This window comes from Perognathus longimembris, chromosome 22 (genome assembly GCF_023159225.1).
Source record: "Perognathus longimembris pacificus isolate PPM17 chromosome 22, ASM2315922v1, whole genome shotgun sequence".
Taxonomy (NCBI): Eukaryota; Metazoa; Chordata; class Mammalia; order Rodentia; family Heteromyidae; genus Perognathus; species Perognathus longimembris.
The window spans coordinates 3,430,640-3,445,694 of record NC_063182.1 but is presented as its reverse complement, the minus strand read 5'-3'; the positions used below and the strand labels follow the sequence as shown (position 1 = coordinate 3,445,694).

The 15,055-nt window shown below is 39.8% G+C and overlaps 1 protein-coding gene across 5 annotated transcripts in view; it reads left to right on the top strand.

Moving 5' to 3' along the window:
* Window positions 1-15,055, top strand: part of Rbm27 (RNA binding motif protein 27) — a 65,635-nt gene that overhangs the window by 24,728 nt on the left and 25,852 nt on the right. For 2 of the 5 annotated variants that reach the window (XM_048331553.1, XM_048331551.1), the window contains exons 5-10: window positions 112-203; window positions 883-1,076; window positions 1,763-2,026; window positions 3,743-4,036; window positions 6,561-6,695; window positions 13,595-13,759. In XM_048331553.1, coding sequence (XP_048187510.1) covers window positions 112-203; window positions 883-1,076; window positions 1,763-2,026; window positions 3,743-4,036; window positions 6,561-6,695; window positions 13,595-13,759 — 1,144 coding nt within the window. The remainder of the gene's footprint in view (window positions 1-111; window positions 204-882; window positions 1,077-1,762; window positions 2,027-3,742; window positions 4,037-6,560; window positions 6,696-13,594; window positions 13,760-15,055) is intronic. The other 3 variants (XM_048331552.1, XM_048331555.1, XM_048331554.1) reach the window with 3 other exon arrangements.

Sequence of the window (15,055 nt, the reverse complement as noted above, 5' to 3'; positions counted from 1 at the left end):
TCAGGCCTGCCATTGCATTGATTTCTGTTTTCTTGTGCTAGAGAGATTGTCAGGTAACGTTTGTAATTTATAGAAGAATTGTTCTTATTTTTAATGAATCTTTTCATATAGGTATTTCAGGAACCAGCAGAGGAAGAACGAGAGTCTAGAAAAAAGAAATACCCTAGTCCCCAGAAGACTCGTTCAGAATCTGGTGAACGGAGGTTTGTATTAATCCTTTAATTAGCGAGAAATTGATAACTCACTTTTTAGTTGCCCTTACAAGGGCTTTAAAATGACTAGTTAGATATGTTTTGACTCCTCTCTTGCTAAATCCACTAAGAACTGAGAATGTTATCTTCTTTCCATTTGGCTTTTGACTTCTGCTTTACTTTCTATTCCTTTTATAAACAGTCATCATTATGTGTTTTCCCCAAGAGCTCAGGGGTGGGAGTAGTCTCCTTAGAGAATAACAATGAAATGTTCCATTTGGTTAGGGGTGCTCAGTGTTAGAATTATCCATGTGATTTGGTATTTCAAATGGGCAGTTTGTATGTGGAGTCAGCAACCTGTCGCCCAAATAGCTCGTCTTTGTTTATAAAAAACTTAGTTTTTAGCTTTTTTCTTTTTCAGTTCTAATTTCTGTTTTCCAGCCCCTCCCCCCACTTTCCCTGTACTTTGGGTTCACCCCTTCATTTCTATTTTTCTCCGGCTATAGTTGAAGTGGGGATTTTTTTTCCATTTTCTATAATGGATTAGAAGAACTACATGGTGGTCTTAATGCTTTTCTGTGAAGCACAGACGTTATGAATTTTGATGACTTGAGAGTATTTTATACTTTGAATTTCTTTACAGAATTTGTTTCTATAGCCCATATATGGCTTTTATATCTGTGTATTATAGGACACGTGAGAAAAAAAGAGAAGACGGCAAGTGGAGAGACTATGACCGGTACTATGACCGAAATGAACTGTACCGGGAGAAGTATGATTGGAGAAGAGGCAGGAGTAAGAGCCGGAGCAAGAGCCGAGGCCTGAGTCGAAGTAGAAGCAGAAGTAGAGGGCGTAGCAAAGACCGGGATCCAAATAGAAATGTTGGTGAGTACATACTCTGTCTTCTCCAAAAGCTTTAGAGTTGCTTATATCACTAGGACACAGAAATACCGTTAAAGATAAATATCCTTTTACTATGTTTAAGCAATGTGAAAACTGGACTTATCTAAAAAGACTGAATATTGATTTTGTTAAGAGCTGAAGCTCTATTATTGAGTTAGCGTTAGGAAGCTTGATTTTAAAATAAGACCTGTTCATAATGTATACTACATGTCTGGATTTAAGACGTTCTCTATAATTGATTCACAGCTGCCACTTGAGGAGAAAGGTTGCCAGGTTTTGCTTTTTTAATGTTTTTCTTAAAGTAAATTGCCTTGTGTTTATAGAATTAAAAAGAAAAAAAATAAGTAGATTGCTGGGATCCCAATCACTGAGCGTGTGAAAGAAACAGTTTGAAATTTAGTTCTTGGATAAATATCAATGGAAAAGCTGAGTCTTCTTATTTTTTTAAGTGTCATTTATGTTAATATTATAAAAAAATTTCTGTAAATTATTGGTCCAAGAGATGTCAAAATATTGATATTCTTGCTTTTAGAATATATTACAAAGAGCAGTTTAAATTACAGGTAGATCGGTAGGCTTAATATTCTCATCTGTCCTATTATGTGAAAAACACAGTGTTAGATCATGAAATGTCAACTGCATTTCTTATTCTCATTTTCCTTGTGAAGCAGAGCACAGGGAAAGATCGAAGTTTAAGAGTGAAAGGAATGACCTGGAGAGCTCCTACGTGCCCGCGTCTGCGCCACCCCCGAGCTCGTCGGAGCAGCATTCCTCTGGGGCCCAGTCGATTCCCAGCACCGTTACTGTGATCGCACCTGCCCACCATTCTGAAAACACAACGGAGAGTTGGTCTAATTACTACAACAATCATAGCTCTTCCAACTCTTTTGGTCGAAACCCACCACCAAAGAGGCGATGCAGGGATTATGATGGTAAGAATCCCCTTCCCTCTTACTGTACCCAAAAGAACTAGTAAAGCAAATGTCACATATAAAGTACTCTGAAGCTGGACACCAGTGGCTCACACTGTAATCCTGGCTACTCAAGGGGCTGAGATCTGGAGGATTGCATTTTTAAGCCAGCTGGGGCAAAAAAAATAGTTGAGATTTCAGTTAAGTTTGGCTAGATATGATAGAGTGACAACTGAGAATGACCACCAGGCCCTGGATCCAAGATCTAATACCGGCAGAACAAAATAATCTTAACAGCCCAGCCGGGTGCTGCTGACTCATACTTATAATCCTATCTACTCAGGAGGCTGAGATCTGAGGATTGCAGTTCCAGCCTAGGGAGGAAAAGCTATAAGACTCTTATCTCCAATTAGCTACCAGAAAACCGGAAGTGGTGCTGTGGCTCAAAAGTGGTAGAGTGCCAGCCTTGAGCAAAAGAGCTCAGAGACAGCGCCCAGGCCTTGAGTTCAAGCCCCACAACCAACCAAAGAAAAAAAATCTAGCATTCATAACACTATGAATGTACCGTGAAATATTGTAGGTAGTAGGAATAAAACTGTCTTTATGTGGTGTGTTTAGTGCTGAGAATTGCAGCATTTTTAACCTGCAGGTTTGATGCGCCCACTTTCCATTTGAATGAATCAGTATGTGTGTGTGTTGACTTTTTATTATGGAAATTAATGGCAAAAATGTATATATAATAAGACAGCACTCTAGTATATACATAACCTTGTTTCTAACTCATCAGCAATGTTTTTTCTTTTTTTTATTTGTTTTGTTTTTTGTTGCCAGTCCTGGGGCATAACTCAGGGCCTGAGCCCTGTCCTTGGCTTCTTTTTGCTCAAGGCTAGCACTTTACCTCTTGAGCCACAGCGCCACTTCTGGCCGTTTTCTATATATGTGGTGCTGGGGAATCGAACACAGAGCTTCATGTATTACGAGTCAAGCACTCTTGCCACTAGGCCATATTCCCAGCCCCGCAATGTTTTTTCTTAATTTTAGCAGGATTAGGGTTTGAACTCAGGGCAAACATTCTACCAATTGAGCTGCTATTCCTGCCTCTTAAAAAAATTATACTTTTACCTACTTTTACGATAGCTATCAAAACTTTTATGTTTCATAGTGCTAGAGATCAAACCAAAGGTTTCACCCTGTGAAGCACTTCACCATTAAACTTAAATCCTGGCCCCCTCATTTCTTTCCTGTACCTATAGAATTCGTATCTTCTTACCTTTTATTTTTTTATTTTATTTATTTATTTTTTAATTTATTTTTTTTGGCCAGTCCTGGGCCTTGGACTCAGGGCCTGAGCACAGTGTCCCTGGCTTCTTCCCGCTCAAGGCTAGCACTCTGCCACTTGAGCCACAGCGCCGCTTCTGGCGGTTTTCTGTATATGTGGTGCTGGGGAATCGAACCTAGGGCCTCGTGTATCCAAGGCAGGCACTCTTGCCACTAGGCTATATCCCCAGCCCCTTACCTTTTATTTTTAAATAGTGAATAAAGCCCTATTATAATTCCAATGTTAACTTGTTACTCTAGTTTCCCAGCTAAGTTCTCTTTCCCAAGGCCACCTTAATTTTTTTCAGTTTCTTAGGCATTTGTCTAAACGTACTCTGCATATGCACAGAGGTGTAAATTACAAGAGTGGGATTTTCTGTTCCGAGTAGATAAAAAGATTTCTTTCTTTTCTTTTTACAGAAAGAGGATTCTGTGTGCTTGGTGACCTCTGTCAGTTTGATCATGGAAATGATCCTCTGGTTGTTGATGAAGTTGCTCTGCCAAGTATGATTCCTTTCCCACCCCCTCCTCCCGGGCTTCCTCCTCCACCACCTCCTGGAATGTTAATGCCTCCCATGCCAGGCCCCGGCCCCGGCCCGGGCCCGGGTCCTGGTCCTGGTCCTGGCCCTGGCCCAGGTCCTGGCCACAGCATGAGACTTCCTGTTCCTCAAGGACATGGTCAACCTCCACCTTCTGTTGTGCTTCCCATACCAAGTAAGTATATGTTGGTAATTAATTCTTTTTAGAAGAACCTGTCTCTTTTGAATAGTAACTCTGTTTAAAGTGTTTGCAAAACAGTAGAGGAATTTGGAACACATTCTCATAATTAAGGTATTCTTTCTTTTGGACATGTATTGTTGTATGGTGTTATTTATAGTACTTCCAGTATAAATTTTCTCTTTAATTGTCTGTGCTGTATTAGTCAGTAGCATTTTAAGATGTCAGAGTAAGAACATAACTGTAGTAATTTAATGAAATTTCCCAGTGTCTAAATAAAAATCCCTTCAAGAATATGGAAGCCAGGCATGGTAGCTCATTCCTGTTGCCCTAGCTAATGGAGGATCTGAGAACAGGGAGATGGCAGTTTAAGGCTAGCCCAAACAAAAAGTTCATGAGACTCTTCAATCATTAACAGGGCACGGTAGTGTGTACCCTTCATCCCAGCCACAGTGGGAAGCCGGGAATAGAATGCAGTCCAGGTGTAGGCCTGAACAAAAAGTGAGATCCTATTTCAAAATAACCAGTGCAAAAACGGCTGCTTGTGGCTGGTGCTCGTTGGCAGAGCACCTGCCTACCAAGTGTAGTGTCCTGAGTTCAAATCCCAATAATTCCAGCAACTAAAGGTACTAAAATAGCATTAACTTTATTTTTTTTAACTTAGCAAAGATTTATGTAACAGATGGAGAATAGGCAGAAATAAAAAAGGAAAAGGGAACATTTATTGGACACAGGAGATGGGAACACTGAGAGAGAGGCTCGTTCCCTTCCTTCCTCCTTCCTTCCTTCCTTCCTTCCTTCCTTCCTTCCTTCCTTCTCTCTCTCCCTCCCTCCCTTCCTTCCTTCCTCTTTCCTTCCTTCTTTCCTCCCTCCCTTCGTTCGTTCGTTCGTTCCTTCCTTCCTCCCTCCCTCCCTCCTTCCCTCCCCACCTTCCTCCCTCCCCCCTGTGATATAGAATTTGGAATTATACCCAGGACCTTGAGCTTGCAAGGCAGACACCAATTAAGCTATACCCTCAGTCTATTTCTGAATATTTCATATTATTGTATTAACATAATTGTGACACTCAAGCAGAGATTTTCCTTCTCTAGATAAATAAGTTGTTTTGTTTTGTTTTTGCTAGTCCTGGGGCTTGAACTCATAGCTTAGGCATTGTCCCTGAGCTTCTTTTGCTCAAGGCTAGCACTCTACCACTTGAGCCACAGCGCCACTTCCGTCTTTTTTTCTGCATATGTGGTACCTTCACTGAACCCAAAGCTTCATGCATGCTAGGCAAGCACTCTACCACTAAGCCATATTCTTTTTTTTTTCTCTCCCCAGTCCTGGGCCTTGGACTCAGGGCCTGAACACTGTCCCTGGCTTCTTTTTGCTCAAGGCTAGCACTCTGCCACTTGAGCCACAGCACTACTTCTGGCCGTTTTCTATATATGTGGTGCTGGGGAATCAAACCCAGGGCTTCATGTATACAAGGCAAGCACTCTACCACTAGGCCATATCCCTAGCCCACTCAACCATGTTCTCAGCCCAAGAAGTATTTTTGTGCATAGAGAAAATTTCACAATGGAAGGTACTGTTTCACTATAGGAACATATTTTTGTATGAAAGTTAAGCCCCCAAGGATGTCATGTTCTTTGTATTTTATTATGAAAAATTTTAAGCAACCAGACAAGTTGAAAGGCTTTTACCTCCGTACTTGCTATTAGCTTTTTTTTTTTTTTTTTTGCTGGTCTTGGGGCTTGAACTCTGGGTCTAAGTACTATCCCAGAGCTTCTTTTGCTCAAGGCTAGCACTCTACCACCTGAGCCACAGCACTACTTCTGGCTTTTTTTTTGAGTAGTTTGTTGGAGATAAGAGAGTCTCAGGGACTTTGTTGCCTGGGCTGGCTTCAAACCTTGATCTTCAGATCTTAGCCTCCTGAGTAGCTAGGATTACAGGCAGGAGCCACCAGCGCCCCACCTTGCTGTCAGGTTTTACTGTATTTGCATCATCACACAGCTTTCCATCTCTGCATTGTAACTTTTCATATTTTGCACCTGACAGTGCAGATTCATGGAGTATGTTATTTATGATGAAGATGTGTACAGAAATTTACTGTCATCTCAGAGACAACCAGTTCTGCTTTTTCCACTCTTAATTTTGCCTCTTGGAGAACTAAGAATGTCAATTTAGTTTATTATTTTAACTCAGTGTCGAAACTTGAGTATCTCAGATACCTCAATTCTATGCAAAACCCACATGGGACTTAATTTTTATTTGTTTTGTCAGTAGTAGAGATTGAACCCCAGGACCTTGAGCATGGTAGGGAAGTCTTTTGTTCATATTTTGATTTTGAGGTCATTCTGCTGGGGACCTGGTCTTGAACTTAAGATCCCTCTGCCTCTTTACTATCGCTAAAATTACATTTGCGCACCATCATGCTTAGCTCCAAGTAGATCTCTTAAGTATGGCTATCTACATTACTGGTCTATTATTTTTATAAGGAAACACTTATTCTGTGCCTCTCGCTTTCTGTAATGTGTAGGGCCGCCCATATCACAGTCAAACTTGATAAACAGCCGTGAACAGCCTGGGACAAGCTCAGTGCCCAATCTTGCACCAGTGGGAGCAAGACTACCTCCTCCTCTACCCCAGAACCTCCTTTACACAGTATCAGAACGTAAGTAAACGCTTGCCTCAACATTGCTGAGGGGTAGGAAAGCCTGGTTTTCTCATACCACTTTTAACCCTTGAAAGTTAATTTTGATTACCAAGTGTAATTATTGTTCCCATAAGGCAATTTACCATGTGGTTTTAAAGCCATATTTTACTTTTGTGTGATATGAGAAAGAAAGGCAAGGGCTTCTGTTTGGAGAAGTCTCTGTTGCAAAGTTTTAGTCTCCTCCAAAGAAAATGGTTTTGAAGCTTCTGAATTCATTTCTGAAACTTCTAGCCTGCCTTCCAAGGGTTTTACAAAAGTTAACTAAAATATGCCTAGTCACTATTTCACTTGAATGTTGAAGGTAGAAGGCATCATTTAAATTGTAATGTTTAGGGTATTTATACCATTTATGTTCAACTATTAAAATACTGCTCTTGACTCTTCATTTCTTTTCTCCAAAATTATTTTTTGAAAAGTATTTGGTTGTTAAAAAAATACATCATATTATGAGACTTTTCTCTGCAGAACCATTTAACTGTGTTTTTTACATAACTATTTATCACAGTTCGCTTTGCCTTCTACACTTTTCCTCATCTCTTTCATGTCAGTAGAGGCAACTAAGCAAACTCATTGAGCCCAGGTTTAAAATTTTGATTCCTTTACTAATTCCTTCACAAGGACCTTGTGACCTTAAAGAGATTCGTTTTCTCAAAATGACAGTAAAAACATTACTAACCTCTTTAAGGTTCTTTTGAAGAATAAATTAACTTTCATTTTGAAGTGAAAGTGGAAAGCATCTAAAAAATTTTTTTGGCCATGTCATAACCTATGAGCATTAAGTATTATATTATTGTAGTTATTATTTTCTCTTCCAAGTTTAATCTCTCTGCAATCAAACCCTATTATCTTCTCCTTAAATCTCTACCGTCCACCACCCCTGTGCTTGTCAGTGGAAATAAGACCCACCAAATCACCTAGAACCCAAGCCTTTACACGATTGGTTCATTGTTATCTGTGTGTGTATCTGTGTGTGTCACTGTTGGGGGTTGGAACTCAAAGCCTCTAGAATGCTAGACTTGCTCTCCCTGTGCTGTACTCACAACTCTGCTTGCGTTTTCTAAATAATTAATCAAAAAACCTTTCTCTTGTTCTTTGAAGTTCTTCTCTGTCCTTCTGCTGTAACCTTTGCCCTCATCCACAATTGAATCAGCTTACACTTGGCTTATGGCTACAACTTTCGTGATGCCCTCCCACGTAATGTTACTAAACTGAATTTTTCTGAGGTGCCCATGCACATACCTACATATATGTACACACATGGACTCATTCTTCCCAGCCCTTCTTCCCTCTTGGTACTAGGATTTGAACTCATGGCCTTGTGCTTGCTAGGCAGGCATTCTACCACTTAACCCATATTCTTCACTCCCCTAGGTACTATTTCCTTTTGAACCATAACTGGCTTTGAACTTAAGAGTCTCGAAGTTGCTGGGCAAATGTTCAAGCACTTACCCTAGCCCTGCTTGTTTTAGTTATTTGCTAAAATAAGCCCAGACCAGCATGGACCATGATATTTCTGTATTTTTGTTTTTGTTTGTTTTTTCGGCCAGTTCTGGGCCTTGAACTCAGGGTGTAAGCACTGTCCCTGGCTCCTTTTTGCTCAAGGCTAGCACTCTGCCGCTTGAGCCACAGCGCCACTTCTGGCTGTTTTCTATATATGTGGTGCTGCGGAATCAAACCCAGGGCTTCATGTATATGAGTCAAGCACTCTTGCCACTAGGCCATATTCCCAGCCCTGTTTCTGTATTTTTTATTATTATTATTTTTTGGTCAGTCCTGGGGCTTGGACTCTGGGCCTGAGCACTGTCCCTGGCTTCTTTTTGCTCAAGGCTAGCACTCTGCCACTTGAGCCACAGCGCCACTTCTGGCCATTTTCTGTATATGTGGTGCTGGGGAATCGAACCCAGGGCCTCATGTATATGAGGCAGGCACTCTTGCCACTAGGCCATATCCCCAGCCCTATTTCTGTATTTTTAATGCTTCCATGGTAGCTAGGATGATAAGGTTAATTGGTTGAGTTGGTGGTCTCATGAACTGTTACTCTTCTTGACTTTCCACCATTATCCATCAGATTTTCACCTTCCAATAGCTAGGATTAGAGATAGGAGCCACTGCTTCTGGCTTGCCACTCCTTTTTTTTTTTTTTTTGGCACTACTTCCTAATATGCTCCTTTTCTGATCAGACCAATCATACTCTGTGTCCCTGTTGTAACTTAGCTTTCTTTTTCCTTTGTCACTACTGCCCATGAACTTCTCAAGGAGCATTATTGCTCTGTTCTAAACTCATGTCACAAAATCATTTATAATGACATGTACCTGCATCAGGTATATGTGGATTCATATATGTATCTCCACAGATATATGAATCTACATATATCTACGTATGTGTGTATATATCTATATCTGGTTTCCTTCTTGAATAGAAACGTAAGTATCCATGTTTCATGTTTAGCATCTTAGTTCTCTGATGAGTGTTTTTCATGGTGTATGTTCATTCTATTGATAGTCCCATTATTTTAAAGCAAACTTACTGTATGTAAAATACAGTATAATGAACTCAAATGTGCCCATTTTAATGATGTCCCATCTAACCATTGTCCAGCCTCAGCAGCTACCAGCTTGTGGTCAGACTTCTTTCATCTGTTTCTACTTGACTCAGCTGTTAATATTCTTTCTCAATGTCCTTTGGACTTAGGTAATAACTACTGGATTATTTATCTCAGAGTCTGTTGTAGATAGCACCCTTTTTTTTGAATACTGTTAAATTTACTATTTTGAGTCATGATGAATATTATTATTATTATTTTTTTTTTTTTTTGCTTTGGTTGGTTGTGGGGCTTGAACTCAAGGCCTGGGTGCTGTCCCTGAGCATTTTTGCTCATGGATAGGGCTCTGCCACGCTGACCCACAGAACCACTTCCATTTTTCTGGTGGTTAATTGGTGATAAGAGTTTCATGGACTTTGCTGCTTGGGCTGGCTTTGAAGCACAGACTTCAGATCTCAACCTCCCGAGTAGCTAGGATTACAGATGTGAGCCACTGGCACCTGGCTCCACTTTGCTTTAAATTACCACTCCTAGTTCCTATATTGTTCAAATTTAATATTGAAACACACTCTTGTCAGTATTCAGTTTGGTTTTAATTTCTTAAAAATCTGAGAATTACACTTGTTTCAATTAACTTAATATTCATTAATTTGTCAAGTATTTATTGAGTGTACACTGTCGGGCGTTGTTCTGGACACCAGGGAGATGATGAATGAGCTGTCAGGAGTCATAAAGCATATCTTTAAAGAGGAAGAATATTTTGTAGAGTATCAGAAGATTCTTAGGACAGAAATTACAGACATTTGTTTTAGAGGCTGGTGACACTTCTGATACAAATTTGGGGACAAAGAACATCTGGTATCTTTTAGACTTAGAAATAAACTTGAACACTGAAAGAAAAGATAATAAATCTTAAAGTGTAATCTTTAATATTTGGTTTTATGATACACTGTTTTCCCCCCATTTTCGTCCCATGACCAGTAAAAGGTGATAACTTCCCATTGACATTATTACTGCCTTGTAGTTTTAGATCTTGCTGTGTTGATGTTTTTATATAGAGAATTGTTTGGCAATTGAATATTTAGAAAATTACAGAGTAAATACACTAGTCATTTCACAGTTCTTTGCAAACAAGTTTGTGTTTTCATCATTTCTTCAAACCTTAGAATTGATTCTAAAATGTGTAGAGAAATTTGAAAACCTAAGAGGTAGTATATAGCAATCTAAACATTAAACAAAAAACCTTGGAAGAGTATAGTTTGATATAAACTTTTTATATCTCAATTCAGGTAATTTTAAGATATCTTAAAAAATCCTGTCACTGAGAGACAAGCAGAACTCTTAAAATTGTTCAAGGTTTTTTAGACACATAATTTAGAAATTACAACTTGCTTTTTGTTCAGATGAACAGCTTTATATATATTTTCAGTGTAATAGGAAATTTGATCTATCCTAAAAGTTTTAACAAGTTGGAAGAGCTTAAATTGTGGATGTTTTATTGCCATTAAAATAGTTAGCAAAGGGCTGGGATGTAGCTCAGTGGCAAAGCGCTTGCCTAGCAAGTGCAACATCCTGGGTTCGATCCCCAGTACCAAAAAGGAAAACACAAAAAAATACAGTTTAAAAAAAAATTGTTAGCAAAATTCACAACCCGCGACATACTTGTAAGTGAAAAAGAATCTATTAAATGCTATATAGTTGTAAAAAATTATGTCACAAGAGACCCACAATAAATATAAAAAATGAAATATGGAGTTTTAAGGGTAAGGGTTACTTAGTGCTAGGTATGGGGAATATGCAGACAGATCAGCAATGGTTCATACTGTAAGAATTTAAAAATCTAATGATGAGGAAGAAATATGTTTTACAACTATAAGAATCAATTACAGTGTGTGTTTTGCTCTTGGAAAGAGTGCTTCAGGTACACAATTAACAATAATTTAACCTGAGTATGGTGTTTTTCACCTGCACTTGAAAGGTTGAAGCCAAAGCAGGGAAGATCCAGATTTTAGGTAAGCCTGGACCACATAGCAACATCATGAAACCCTGTCTCAGAAGGAAATCAACCAACCACCACTCAGCCACCATCCACCAGTCACAACAAAGTGACCAGTAATGTAATAAATAAAACATTCATTTAGGCTCTTTTGAAAAAGTACAGTTGAACAGTAAAAGAATACGAAAGCTACATAAGGTATGTTCACCTCCCAGGAAGGCCATTTAAAAGCTAATATGAAAGAGAACATAGTTTAGAAAAGCTCATGAGATTTTGTTGTTGGTTGCTGTTGAGTCAAACCAGCATTGATCCTTTGAATCTGACTTAAATAATGAGATGTCATTGAAATTATTTTGCAAGGCAGCAATATCATATGTCTAGTAAGTTAACCAATTGTTTCAGTCTGGGGGTTTTGCTCAGGGTGTGATGCTCACTGAATTACACTTTATCTATCTAGTTTTGAAGTCATCAACTTAGTGTGCTTCTCAAACTTCTGCTCCAGCTACAACTTCCTCCCCCTTGTCCCCACTACATCAAGAACCCCATGGTATTTTGTGTGTGAGCTGTGGATTCTGGTGCTTGAGCTCATGGCCTGGACATTGTTCCTTAGTTTTTTGCTCAAGGCTACTGTTGTACCACTTGGGTCACAGCTTCCCTTTAGGCTTTCTGGTAGTTAAAGTCTCCCTTCCTCCTTAAACTTGATTTCATGACTCTATTTCCTGGAAACAGACTGGAAATCCTGGATATGCCATAAAGTAATAGTAGTATATAAATACTGTATTCTATAGACTTGTGTCTGAGGTTGAAAATAATTGTTCATTCTTTAGCTGAATTCACATAATCTTTATTGTTCAGAAAATACTTTTCCTATTAGTAGCCACATGAAATTACTAAAATACTTTTTTTCTGTGAGATTTGCTTATTTACCTCTGTGGGATACATCCCATTTGTCTGTGTAGATAAGATTTGGTGTATAGAAAGTAAATTGGTGTCTAATTTAGTCATTGTGTATTATCTAGTCTTTCATCCCTTGTGGTTTACTGTGATTCATGTTGCATTTGTTGTTATGGTGCCAATTTCAATATGGATCTTCACCATTTGACATTGTGCAAACTAGCCTTTTAGTTTCTGCTTACTTTGAGACAGTTATTGATTTAATATACTTGGTACATTCTGTGGGATATTATAAATTTAAAGTAGTCCCATGGGCTGAGATTGTATTTCCATTTTTTCCCTGAGGTTTCTACTTCATTCTCCTTATCCATCATTCTTCACAAAAAAAAAAAAATTATTTGCAGTGGACGATGCTTATAGCTATTTTCAGGTCACTGATAAGCTAAATGGTTTTTGTAGTATAATGGCTGATTCTTTTTACTCTGACCACTAAATAGGAAACCCAGTGATTGTTTTTGTGTCTTGTCCTATTAGGATACATTAAAAATCTTTAGGAATTTTGAAACTTAACATTTCATCATGTGCTAACAAATTCTAAATTCCTTCTATCTTGTGCTGTTATAGTGAGTGACTGATTTGGGATATAAAGAAGATATATGTCTCATGCAAGGTTGTCAGTGGTTAAAAACTATTGAATAGTCAATCGGGATGGCTTTGTTCCTTGATACCTTGTATTTTTCTAAGCCTGTTCTGTAGAATCTGGCTTCATTGTGACTATATTCTTGTACTAGTACATAAACAGAAACCTGAAGTGTATTTTAATTCAAAACATAGTTCTTAATATCTGGGTAATTTCATATACCAATACTTTTGTCCTTTTTGTTTGATTGTTTTTTGCTAGTGACCTGCTCACAGGGACACACGTTTTTATTTCTTGTTTTTTCTTTCTTTTGAATATTTCATAGTGTCTGTGAGGGTGTAGTTGTTGGGGTTTCTTCCTTGTTTCTGGATGTTTGTTTTTTGGGTCCCGGTTGTGGAGGCCCGTGTGTGGTGTGGTTGCCTGTGACAGCCTTTGTGTTGGCATAGCTCAGTGGACACCCAATTCTGTGTGAATAATGGCTAAGAGTTCCTTTCTCTGCTTTTACATTGTTGATTGTTCAGCTTTGGAGAAAGTCAGTGCACAGTTGCTCCATTTCAGATTCTAAGAGGTGGAAATTGTACAGTACTACCTCGCTCTTACTTTTGTGTTCCTCCATGCAGTCCGGCCAATTGCACGTCTAAACCTCCGCCTTTGGAAGAATCTCAGCTTCATCTTCCTCATGTCATGTCTTTGTTCTTGGCTCGCAGGCCAAGGAACTGGCGTATTGTCTAAGAGAAGCTTGTGACGCTCGGTCCTAGCTGCCCTCCTATTCTTTCCTCTGTAGGACAGCCCATGTACTCTCGTGAACATGGTGCTGCTGCATCTGAGCGACTTCAGTTGGGGACACCGCCTCCTCTGCTGGCAGCTCGTTTGGTGCCACCTCGCAACCTCATGGGATCCTCCATTGGGTATCATACCTCAGTCTCCAGCCCCACCCCTCTGGTCCCAGGTAAGCTCTGCTCTCCATGGCCGTCCACCTCACCGAGCTTTTGCATGGTAACAGCGCCGGTCAGCCTAAGCGGCGAGGCGGCCACACGTTCCCAGTGAAGCTCACGGGCAGCTTCAGTTCTTCTGTTCTTGTGCTTCGGTTCTGCTTTGGTTTGTCCCTCGTGGCTGCTTTATGATTAGGCCTCCTGTGTGTTTGTCATCTCTGGTGTCCTCTATATTTACTGTCAGTGCCTCGGTAACAAGGTCACGCCTAGTCCTTGAGCTAGTTTCTAATCAGGTAGCTAGGAAGAAAATATCTACTTGAGTGTTTCCTAATTAATCAGTTATATGTTAGAAGAAAAACGAGGTTAATTTTTCTTTGACATGAAACACAAACTTCTGGTTTCTTGCTGATTTGGGATAAACATGCCCCCCTCCTGTTGTACAGATATAATGTTGCATTTAATGTAGTGATTCTTAAAATCTCTTCCTATTGACCAGTGTAATTTGAAAATTGGTGGTGTGCTTTGTTAGTGTCTTAGGAGATTTTTTTTTTCCTTGGAGACATTTTACACTTTGACTGTAGATTTCACTTCATCATAATTACTGAAGGACTTATTTTTTTTTGCCAGTCCTGGGACTTGAACTCAGGGCCTGGGCACTCTCCCTGAGCTTCTTTTTGCTCAAGGCTAGCACACTACTACTGAGCCACAGTGCCACTTCTAGCCTTTCTGTTTATGTGGTGTTGAGGAATCAAACCCAGGGCTTCATGCATGCTAGGCAGGCACTCTACCGCTAAGCCACATTCCCAGTGCGCCTCCCCCCCATTTTTTGGAAACAGGGTCTTTCTGTGTAGCTTAGGGTACCCTCCTGATGCCTCAGCCTCCTGAGTGATGGGATGTAGGCCTGTGCCACCACACCTGACTTGCTGGGCTTTTGCTTGCTCAGCTGACAGTCTGCCAGTTGAGATAATGTTCTGGTCTTTGGAGATAGAGTCTTGAAACTCCTCTGACTCCCTGGTTTTGAACTGTAGTCCTCCAGATTTCAACCTCCTGAGTAGATAGGATTATAACTGTGAGCCACTGGTACCCAGCTAACTGGGGGAACTTTTTATGTTATAGTATCAAATTGTAGCAGAAAAATGTATGCCAATGTATGCTAATGGCTCGCGTCTGTAATCCTAGATATTTGGGTTACTGAGATTTACTCCTCGTATCTCAAAGCTATCCTGGGCAGGAAAGTCCATGAGACTCTTTGCTGAATAAACTACTCCAAAAAGCCTGAAGTAGACCTGTGCATAAGTGGTAGAGTGCTAGCC